This window comes from Furipterus horrens, unplaced genomic scaffold (genome assembly GCF_987537825.1).
Source record: "Furipterus horrens unplaced genomic scaffold, mFurHor1.1.pri manual_scaffold_2, whole genome shotgun sequence".
Classification (NCBI taxonomy): Eukaryota; Metazoa; Chordata; class Mammalia; order Chiroptera; family Furipteridae; genus Furipterus; species Furipterus horrens.
Window position 1 is genome coordinate 131259133 of NW_028327172.1, and position 11889 is coordinate 131271021.

General features: G+C 44.2%; 1 protein-coding gene across 1 annotated transcript; it reads right to left on the minus strand.

Annotated features, from left to right (window-relative positions):
• Positions 1–312: 312 nt before the first annotated feature.
• KLF6 (KLF transcription factor 6) lies at positions 313–8886 on the minus strand. The gene is made up of 4 exons (XM_090266451.1): positions 8540–8886; positions 5224–5797; positions 3688–3811; positions 313–3264 (listed from the first exon to the last, which is right to left on the minus strand). Exons 1-4 carry the CDS (start codon positions 8639–8641, stop codon positions 3213–3215), a joined length of 852 nt encoding a protein of 283 aa, XP_090122577.1. The 5' UTR covers positions 8642–8886; the 3' UTR covers positions 313–3212.
• Positions 8887–11889: the final 3003 nt, after the last annotated feature.

Sequence of the window (11889 nt, forward strand, 5' to 3'; positions counted from 1 at the left end):
CTCTGCAGTATATTCCCCTGGCTGGAGTGACAGGAAGATAAAACACAGCAAATGTTTTCCTACTGTGCCCCGAAGCCTGGTGGTTGCTTCTGTCAGTTTCTGGAGAAGGGAATTCAGTACACTTCAGGGCAGCAACATTAAGCTGCTCTTTGCACATTAGCTCCCAGGTTAGGCTGTGAAGTTGACAGGAAGGGACAAGGCAGGCAAATGGTTTTTAGGGTAACACAAGGGAGATTTCCCAAGTTTGATTAATAGAGCAGGAATTTGTTTCACCTCCCCCCAGTCCCCAGAAAGAAACAACCAGAGTTCAGATGCTGATAAGAATTCTTTTATGTTATTCCGATAAAAAATACATTCATACAGAAATATAACAATCTTGCAAAAAACAATTTCAAATAAAATCTTGTAAAACAAAATTTTACAAAAATCTTACAAAGATTCTTTAGATAACAGGGTGCTTCCAAAAAAAAAGAAATTTCACTAATAGAAATTTTTCAATGTCAAGCAAAAAGGTTCTGCTTGATTGAGGCTCAGTTATCACCTGAACAGAATGTAATTCTTTATGTAGTTGTTTATTATGAAAATTACAGGCATGGATATACATGGCACCCAGCCCCACCCAATCAAACAACTCCATGGTGTTTCATAAGTGAGACAAGCTAGCACAAGTTGTTGTTTTTTTCTTTCTTTTTGTCTTTTGTTTACCTTCTTGCTTAATGGAATTGTTATGGCTAGGCGCACAGCAGGGCCAAAAAAGGAGTTTTCCAAAATCCAGTAAATCAAGTGCCTGGATTTTGAATTGCCAAAAGTGCATTTTCCCCCTTAGCAAATTGAAATGAGTTCTTTAGGTAAGTGTATTCATCAGCCCAGATAAAAAAAAAAACCAGTTAAGTGAGCTTTCATCATTGCTCATTTCCAGGAAGATCAAACAAAATACCAGCCCAGCCAGACTCACGTGTATATATATGTGTATATATATATATTAAGAAAAGATTCACACCCACAAGCCAGCAGCTGGATGAAATATCAGCTGTCCACACTGCAGTGTGCCAATTCAGGGAAATTATTTGTTGAAAAAATGTGAAGAATCTATGTGCTGAAAAAAAATATCTTCATCTGCATAAAAAATGTTCTAAAAAAAGAATCCCTGTAATTAGCTGACTCTTAGATTTTCTAATAAGGCTGAAATTCAAAATCAAAACCGTAGTGTGTCTGAGACCAGTTGGTGGGCTAGTATTCTGTTCATGCCATTTTTGAACAGCCAAGAGTACCCTGTTCCAGACCTGCCAATAAGGATGAGCAAAGTCAGCAGTCTGGAACAGAGTCTATGCCAAGAGTGTAGCAAATCATTAAATTAAAGATAAAGCCTTTATAAAAGTCATAGTTTTCATTTTTACCTCCTTTATGGCCATTTTGAAATATTTCTTCATAGGCTGTGAAATTTTCTAGCTAAACATCTAATTTCTCCTTAAAAAAATATTTATATATTATATATGTATATATATATATACACACACACATACATATACTATACACACAAATATATATACACACACAAGAGTTCTGCCCACTTTTACAAAAATTAATATACTTTCTGTATTACCAACAGATAGCTAGATAGATATGTGAAACTTGTGCCTTTTAAGCCAATACATTAACATTGTTTTTTATACTTCTGTATCTTTAATATGTGTGAAAATAGTACATATTAAATACAGCCGGTGTGTGATCTATACAACTGTTGTGCAAAGTCTATATGAAAGTCCCGTGGTGACAGAAATGATCAGATTTTCCAATTATCACGTGTTTTCCACTTTTTAACACTGACGGTCAAGTTGTCTAAAATACTGAGTAAATACTGACTTGTTTGGGGGGGGTTTCATCTCTATTTGTCTTTGTGAAGGAGGACCTTAAAGAGATTTTTCTTTTCTGTATTTTACATTGATACAGTACAATGCCAGGTGAAAAAAGAGCCTTAATAAAGCATGCATCACCCATACCCCTGTATGAGACCCCCACGTAAGGGGCCACTTGCATAAGGCACCATTATAAAGATCTACAGTGCATTAACAGCTAGAAAACCAGAAATTAGTCCTCAAGGCATAAATAAGAGAAACATAGCTGCATGAGAAAACACTTTCTAAGCTTTAGTGGTTTCATCCACCCAACTGAGAAAAACTTTAGGTTCTTAGTCTAACGTTACATTAGACCAGGAGCTCCCGGCCCTTGCATTCTTGACACCCAGCATGTGTCCAATGTCTCAAAGGACATCACTAAATTCTCCAAAAAGGTCGTTAAATTCAGAATCATTTAAAAAATAATCCTATGCTGCACGCCACCTTTCTGGAAGCGGAGTGTTACAAAATCGAAGGGGGAGAAATATTGTGTATTGCCAGGCCCAGATGGCTAGGGAATCACTAATTTTGACAAATTGCATTTTAGCTGCTCAGTAACTGGAGTCAAAACTGTAGTTCTGATTTAAAAATGGAAAAGCAGAAAGTTCCCTAGACCATGCATTACTTTTGTCTTATAAGGAAAGGTTACCATTGTGTTATATCTGTAAATACACAGCTTATACAACTGGTAACAAATGAGCTGTTGTAGCCAGTAGAACAAGCTACTTGACACATTGCACGTTTCATAGCTGCACCAGACGCCAACGTCCCTCTCACACAGGAGGGCTCCCCCCTCCCACACCCACTCACCACTCAGGGTCCTGACCACTCACACTCCCGCCCTCCATGTTCACCCCCCCTTTTTTTTTTCTTTTCTAAGGCGCAGACACCCCCCCAGGAAATGATTGGTGGTTATCTCATCTCATGGTTTACCCATCACACACAAAACATTCAAACAACATTTCTGTCTGTCTCTTGCAGTCTTGCCCCTGCACAGGAAAGACTCTGCCTCATCACACAGTCCCTATAGATCCTCCACATACAGTCAACCCAACCATTAACATTCTCAGTGCACATGCTCACGGCAAAGGCTTAGGGACCAGTGCGAGTCCAGGCCACCCAAACACCACACACCACAGGCGCTCTGCCGCTTCTGACATGATTTTTTTCGCCCTCGAAAGACCTTCCAAAGAGAGGTCCTGGAGGCAACTGGGTGGGGTGCAAAATGGCATGCTTTGGCTGGAACACGCACCCTCCTTCCAAGGCCATCTCTCAGCCTGGAAGCCGTTTTAGCCGCAGGATTCACACTCTGCTCCCTCAGAGGTGCCTCTTCATGTGCAGGGCCAGGTGGTCGGACCTGGAGAAACACCTGCAGAGCCAATCAGCATCAGAGAGGTTAGGTCTCCAGCCCTAGTTCACTTATAGACCTCCCACCCAGCTCTTCTCAAAGGGAAGCTGGCAATCCACTCAGTCATTACAATTCATTTTCAGGGGGCAGGAAATTCCAGCTGATAGGAACATAAATTAAGGTCTCCATTCAACTCTTTAGAGTTTCTGACCAATCTTACTGCACAGTCTTAAAATTCGAAAACTACTGAAGGCCTGTTTTCAGAAAGTAGGAATGAAATCACTCTAGTTTTACACACACAAGAGCATCTTAGCTTGCACAACTGGCATATCAGAGATGTTTAAGTTCTAGGCTAAAAAAAGGCCAATATAGGACAGGAAAACATCTGCCTTCCTACACCACTATGGGGATGGCATTCCAGAACCCAGAGCTTCAAGCACATACCTGTCACAGTGAGAACATTTAAAAGGCTTGGCACCAGTGTGCTTTCTGAAGTGTCTGGTTAACTCATCGCTTCTTGCAAAACGCCACTCACACCCTTCCCATGAGCATCTGTAAGGCTTTTCTCCTGGGAAGAGAAGACAGGACAAGCACACCATGATTTCACTGACCAGTGAGGAGGGAAGGAGCCCTGCTATGACAGCACATGGTGAAAGTCAACTCATTAGCAAGCTCCAGGTCTGGTGGCCCCAGGAACTCCTAACACCTCAATTGGGTACAGCAGCTGGTACTCAGAAAGCGACACCCCGGCGTTCTTTCCTCACCTAGCCTCAGTCCTCCAAGTGCTGCGGAAGGGACCTAGAGCCCACATAACCATATTCAGTTAACATGTATGGAGGACAATTACTCAGCCTGGAGAAATACTTCGGAGGTGATGTGTCAGCCCACTGGACCCACAGCCTCTCCAAGGGCAGGGTTTTATTGCTTTCTCCATGGAAACGGTTTCTTCCAAGCACTTATTTTGCTCCTTACTCACTTCCCTGTGGAATGACCTTTGTCATTTCCTGAGAAACTCCATTTCTCCAGAACTGAAGTCATGAGTTTCTGGGAAACCCCATGCAAAGTCTTCAAAGAACTTTCTAAATGGCAATCAAATAACCAAGTTCACTCTGTCCCTTGGTCTGATTATAAATATGAATTCACTAAACATGTGACCTGAGGATATTGAACATTTTTTGCCAAAACCAGTCCTAGAGAATGCTATGGGGACAAATGACACCTGGGTCCTGATCCCACTCTGCCATGAGCATTTTGGGGACCCTAATTGAGGGCTCAGCCATCTCCTCTCATTATTGGTAAGATGAGAGTCTTGGTGTCTTGATCTCTAAGATCCCTTTCAGCTCTAAAATTTCTGTGACTCATCACCAATAACCCTAGAGACTATCATGGTAATTTTAAGTGGAACTTTCATCTAGGTTGTGGTATTTTTTTAAGAAATTTCATTTCTAAAAAAATTGGTATCAGAAAACAAAAGCAGCATGATCCATAGAGAAATTCCTAGTAAGCACCCACTGACCAATACTGCTACATATGAAGTCTATGGTCAAGCTCAATCCTCATACCACTGTCAACACCGGAATGCTCCACATTGCCCAGCCACCCTCTCCGCTGAACCTTGAGTTTCATTAAAAAAAAAAAATCAGAGGCAACAGCATGTAACATTATTGTGGACACTGCAAACTAAGTATAATAGGTCCTGATAACAGAGAGGATTGGAGTGGGTTGGGGGTTGGGTGGAGATGGAGAACGTGATTTACCTCTTGTCTGTTTACTCTGAAAGTGTCAACCATTCATCGAGCACATGTCCAGTCTTTCACCTCCTAATCTGTCTTCCCCAGAGACCCAACTCTTTGGGGAAAGAGTGAGGTGAGGATGTGTCTGCTCTGACAGCCTTCTGCGGAGCCCGGCCCCCTCCCAGGGCTGGTACAATTCAGTGGTGCCCACCAGCGGCCCACCTCCCAGGTCACAGGAGGGACTGACCTGTGTGAGTGCGCTGATGTGCTTTCAAGTGGGAGCTTTTGGTGTAAACTTTTCTGCAACCGTTAAAGTGGCATCGATGCACCCTTCTCCGGCCATCTGGGGAGGCGTCCCCACTGCCCTTGTCACCAGGCTTCCCCGAAGTCCCACTGCGTATCTTCCCTGGAGGGTGTGGCTCACCAGGCGCACAGCCCCATGGGTGAGAAGGGTCTCTGCTCAGTTCTGGAGAAGAAGGAGGTGTGGAGGTGACAGACGAGCTCAGGTTCCCCGAGTTGACCAGCACTTCGCCGATGGGGTCAGAGGTAAACTTGGAAGTGGGTGAGAGTTCCTCAGAACTGTCAGATGACTCGCTGCTCACATCAGAGTTCAAGCTGTTGGTCTCCAGGTTGTAACCAAAGTTGGGGCTGCTTAGAGTATCCTCTGTAGGGCTGGGGGACACCTTCACTTCCGGGTCCTCCTTTTTCTCCCGAGCCAGGATGATTTTGGTCCACAGATCTTCTTGGCTGTCAAATTTTATTTCGGAGGCTGACACATAGCAGGGTTCACTCTGGAGGTAACGCTCCAACTCCAAGCAGGTCTGTGCGAAAGGAACCACAGGGAGGCTCGTGATTATGACAACTGAAAACAGAACCAAAAGCACTTTTCCAAAAACATGCAGGAATGAAGGGCAAACAGACTGTGGCCATGTCACTATAAGAACCGTGTCTTTAGGAGAGCAAGAGGAAAGCTGTTTCTAGGAATGGGAATGGATTGAGAAGAAATACCATGTAGGACCAAAGACCACGGTGACTGAAGGTCACTAAGCCAGTGTTTGTTATAGTTACCAGTGTTGATGTTTCTAATGAGTTTCTGTAAACCACACAACGAAAACCAGCCTCAGACACACACCCCTGACAGGTTTAGCCAGATTATCTGACACTCAAGAACCATGTGCATTAAGAAAAGCCCCAGCCATCCTCCTTTCTCAGGCACAAGACAAAAAGGCTGCACCGCACGCAATGCAATGTGTTCTGACATTGCATGTGTCTCCCGTTGCAGACACAGCTGACAGCACAGGGCCACACTCAGTGAGCAGACGCAGCAAGCTGATGGTCTATATTCAAGGACATCAATGGAGCTGCACAGAAACCACCCATTTCCTGCTTAGCCCAGACCTAGCAGGCTTTCAAAGAATGCCATTCCCAAGTGCAGGGCCATGAGTGCACACAACTTTTAATGACTTCCACAGTGGTCAGAGAAAAACAAGAGCTTCAACAACAGAGTGGAGAAATCATTCCAGAATGGCCATCTGCTATTGTAAAGGATGCAGGAGGGGAAATTCCTCCGGGCCCTGCTGGGAGTGCCACAATGGACAAGAACTTTATCTACTGGCCAAGAGTACAACTGTATGAGTCATCACTCTATTTCTTTCACGCAATGCCAGAGGAGACTTCCTTTTGAAATTCTGACCAGCAGCCAAAAAAGGACGGGGTTCAGATATACATGCAGTGTGTCATGGACAGAGTGCCCCCTCCCCAGACCCACAACCAACCTTTCAAGAAGCTACAAACTGCCGAGAGACCAGCATCCCCTCTCCCCACCATTTCAAACTTTCTAGCCACTGGAAAAGAAAAACGGTAGGAAACATTTTAGGATTAAATTATATCTGCCCTTCTCTTCATCAGGATCAATTGCCTTGATGGCCATAGAAGGTTATCTATATGACCACACTTCTACAGATTTAAATTTCTACGGCCCACTCTACTCTTTTTAGCAAATGACGTTCAGTACTAGCTAGCTAAGCTACCCAAATGGGCTCATGCTTGATTTTAGCAATGTGCCTGCTATCATAATATAGCACATACCCTTCCCCCTCCCCACAGAATCCTCACAGAGCAAGCATGAGCAAGCAAAGGGGGAAAAACAACCATTGTTTTCTCTTTACCCTTAAAATTGGATGTCTGGGTTACAACACACACCAGACTGTTCTGAGGATAGATGGCTAGATATTTTATGGATGTTTCAAAGAAAAACGAAAGCACATTTATTGAGATCTTGTTAAACTTTAATCATCTGGCTAATTTAAAATCTCCATTATGCTGATGAGCACTGGGGACCAGAACGAAGCTCTCCGAGAGTTTAAAAGCCTCTGAAGGCAAAGGAAAGCTCAGCCTGGCTTGTGGCCCAAATCCCAAATGCCCGAAGGAAACTACTTAGATCAATTTCAATCACGTCTTAGGGAGCAGCTTCTTAAGGAGGAAAAGGGGGGAGGGGAGAGGAAGGCAGGACAGGACTGAGAACAATTAAGCAGGCATGTGAAAGTTGCCACACTTAGCATTTCATCTCTCTTTAAGCTGTGAAATCCACAGAATATATTTGTAGTTTGTGTCAAAAAGCCATCAGTCTAGCAGGTTAGAAACAGCCCTTTCTGTTTTTAAAAACAATGGAGCAACTGTCAAAAGCTCTGTCCCTTCAGGTAATCCTAACAAATTAGAGGGGGGAAATTAAGTTTCATAATTGTCCAATGCCAGAAATTCCAGTTCCACTAAAAAATGCCGGAAACCAAGGCTCTTCTTCCCAAACTCAGACTTGAAGCAATTCAGAGGGACTCATTGTCATATGACTGATAAGTCACTGGTTGTGCAAACACTGTTGGTTTCTTTCTTTCTTTTTTTTTTTTTTTTTTTTTTTTTTGGTCAACAAAAGAGTCAGGTAAGAAAAACAAGGCAGATGGAGGCATATGTTAAGGATTCCAAAGAAGCAACTGGAAATGGTGGCCTGTTAGAGAAAAGGAGCTGGTGGATGTTTTGCTGGTGAAATTTCTAACTTAAAAAGGAAAAACACCCTCTAAGTACAAAGACCAAAAAGGAAAACAAAAACAAATCTCCTTAAAAAAAAATACCCCTGGCATCCACGCAAGTTCAAATGACAAGTTCCAGCTGTGGAGTCTGGAGCTGGTACAAGTACCAAACTTCTGCCAAGAGCTCGGGCCGGGATCAGGCAGCGGAGCTGGGTCTGCCCTCTAGTTCAGAAGCCCCAGAAACGGGCAAATATACTGGGAGAGACGAAGCGCTGCTAGCGCCACGCAAATGACAACTCCGCTCCACGCAGGAAAAAGCCTTTTTAAGGTGCCTCCCGCACCGGTGGCAGGAGTACGTTTTAAGACTAATTATTTTAATTTAAAAAAAAATTTTCCCCCCAAACCATATATATATATTTTTTTTATTTAAAAAAAGCCAAAGCAATAGCACTGAACCTCCAACCACACATCGTCCTGTCCGTGCGTGCATGCACTCCCTCCGAGGCGCACCGGGGTACCTGGCACACAATTCCTATTTACCTGTTGCCAATATTCCTCCAGGGAGGGCAACGCCGAGAAGTACCCGGTCTCGTGCACAATCTGGAGTTCCTGGAAGATGCTGCACATTGGGAGTACATCCATGTCGGGTTGGAAAAGACAGTCCCCGCTGCTGTACCAACACGGAGATGTGCGGTCGGGAGTCGGGAGCGCAGCGACAGTGCCTGCAGTGCCGGGAAAGTTTCATGCAAACTCAGTGCACAGCAATGAGGCGCCGCGGGTTCAGATCCTGCCGGAGCCCGGAGACGCGCTCGCTAGCCCACACAATATTTGCAAACACCGGACTGACTGCAAACGTAACCCCTGCAAAACTTCCCTATTCAAACCTCCGCTGCCAGATCCCCCTCCTCCAGGCCTAACTCCCCCCATTCCCTCCCCCGCCACGTGACTTGTACGGCCCGCCCCGCGCACCGCCCAATCACGCCGCGCCCGGCCCGGGGGCTGCGCGCCGATGATGTCAGCTTCGGCCAATGGCGGGCGCCGGCTCAGCGCGGCCCCGCCTGGCGTGACCGAGCCTCTCCATCACGGCCCTCGCCATTGGCTAAATTCGAACTTTGGTCGTCTCTGATTGGAGAGAGACCTCGCAGGCTATTTTTAGCAGGGTATTTAAGGCGAGGGCCGCCGCTCGCCGAAGGAGTCGGCGCTGGGAGGTGCGCGGCCGAGCGGTTCAGTGCGCCCGTGGCCTGGCCGAGGGAGCTGGTTCTCTTCTTGTACCCGTTCAGTCCCTGCCACCCCAGCCGGTTACCGGTCACCCAGGCCCTCGTCACTCAAGGCCGGTCTGGGTCTGCAGGGAGCGGTCTCTCGGACACCTTTCCCCAACCGTTACTGCCCTGTCACCGCGTCCCTTGCGTTACGCAAGGCAACTCGGTGTGTCGCGGCCTGACTGAGGGGAGCCGGGCGGATCTCCGTCACCTGCTCGTCCCTGTCCGTATCTCCTCTGTCTACCCCTGTTCACCCTTCTCCAGCCTCGGGGAACATCTCCTTTTCTCCGTCTCGCCTCTGCTCCATCTCCTTTATCCTGAGTCCCTCTGTCCCTACCCCTCCGATCTCGGGGCTCCCTGCTCCCTGCCTTCCCCAGGCCCAAGGCTGTGACTCTGGGGGTCGGGTGAGGGGGTGGGGAGCAGGGACACAGTCACGGAGATCCTTCGTGTGCGAATCGAGGCCCCATCCCAGGGGCAAGGGACACACCTGCTCGCCGGCGTACCTGCCTGACCTGCGGGAAAAGGGTCAGACGGGCCCGGAAGATCCCTGTTGTATCTACTGGCTCTTGATGGGTTTACTTTAGGGTAAAGTGAAGTTGTTCCACTGATTCTGTGGCGAACAAATGCTCCCTTAAAAAAAGACTCCCTATAACTGGGTCTCAGTAGGGGCAGGAGCTACAGAAGCATCAACCCCAGCTGTGTACTTGTTAGAAACGTAATTTCCAGGGCCCCTAAACCTACAGAACCAAAAAATGGGGGCTGGGGGCTGTCCCAGCCATTGTGTTTGAACAACCACCCCCCCCGCCCCCATGTGAATCTGTTGCCTGCTAAAGTTTGCAAATCAGAGATTTATAACTTAAAATGTTATTGGTTTTGTTACCTACCAGTCAGCAGCCCTCATTCTAAGAAGTTATGGAGTCTACTCCTAATTGGGAGAAATCTGTTTATTTTGTAGAGCTTCAGTCTCAGCCCTCACCAAGGTTAAAACTTAACAGTTTAGGCTTTTCCCCTCTGAATATGTAAACAGTTTAAATTAGGTTGAAGCTGACATTCAGAGTACCTGTGTGTATTTTTTCTATAAATTATCTCCTACAATATAGTGTTCATTTTAATTAAAAAATACCAAGACTACAAAGAATGCACATTTTAAATTCAAAATGGAAAACTGAATTATAGCTACTACTTTCATTTTTGTCTCTCAAAATAGTTTAATGAACATTCTTTTAAAAATAATTGTTTTTTAAAGTGCAGTATGTCAAAGAATTTTCAGAGGAATTTGTGTGTTAGATTCTAGCAGACTAAAGCAGAGAAGAATATACCAGGATTTAAGACGCTTTAAGATTCTAGGCAGGGACCCTTGTGAATCAAAAGTTAGGATTATAGCTATTATATAGAATCTGTGAAGGTAATGCAAAAAACACATTGATAAAAATTATCACAGATCTCTGTTCATCTTATTTTACACAGAGACAAAAGCATAACAGACTCTGATGGAAACAAAAATCCAGTGACTATACAAGCGAAGGCCAGCATGCTGGACCTTTTGGAAGGGATTTAGGTTATCCTTACTTATCTTTTTGGGTAATTAGTTATTGGTTGTTATAATACTTTTCTTTACAGACCTATGGAATGCAAATTTATTCTTGTCTCTTACATGCATTGACCAATACTTAGAAGATTGTATAGTTTTTAAAAAAAATGAACTGAGTACAAACTTTTAGTACCAGGGGTGCAATGTTCAAAGTGATGAACATAGCTAATACTGCTATTTGATAAATAGGAAAATTATTAAGAATAAATCCTCAGAGTTCTCATTATAAGGAAAATTTTTTTAAATTGTTATCTATGTGAGAAAATTAATATTAGCTGAACCTATTGTAATCATCTCACAATATATATAAATCAAACCACACGCTGTATGCCTTAAACTGACACAGTGATGTATGTTAATCACTTCTCAATAAAACTGGAAAAAATAGTGAACCTAATTGAACATAATGCAGATACACTCAAAATGGTAATTTTCAGGAAAAATAAAAAGTTATAAAAACAGGTTTGTAATGTATTAGTATTACTCACACCCTGTGACTGGCCAGGTATTTAGGATTCACACATTCACAAAATTTTGAGAAAGTTCTATTGGTGGGGGAGGTAAAAGACTATAGACGGACTCCTTAAAGCAAAGGCATGGCCACTCTTGGTGTATGTCACTATTTGGTGGAGATGTAGTGTCAGCTTCCTATGTGAAAAAGATGTGCTGGATCCTAAGCAATACTAGGCAACAAAGACAAATCACAGGAGAGAGAGTCATTTAGAGGGAGAAATGTGGCATGGTGTAAAAAGTTGGACTTTAGACTCTAGTTATCTGCACTACCTGTGTGACTTTGGTCACTTCCTTTCAGTGGGATGTAAATGTGTCTATCGCAGTTTGATAGAATTGAAATAGATGACGCATCAAAGTCCCTGGTTCATGGCAAATAATAATCATTCAATAAATTAAAGGCAATATTCACTTATTCAACACTCATCCATCTCAAAGCATACTGTTGATATTTATTTTATAATTCCTTTTTTAAGAAGAGATGAGTGAACACAGACAGCAAAATGAAATCACCTTTGCAAGTCACATAA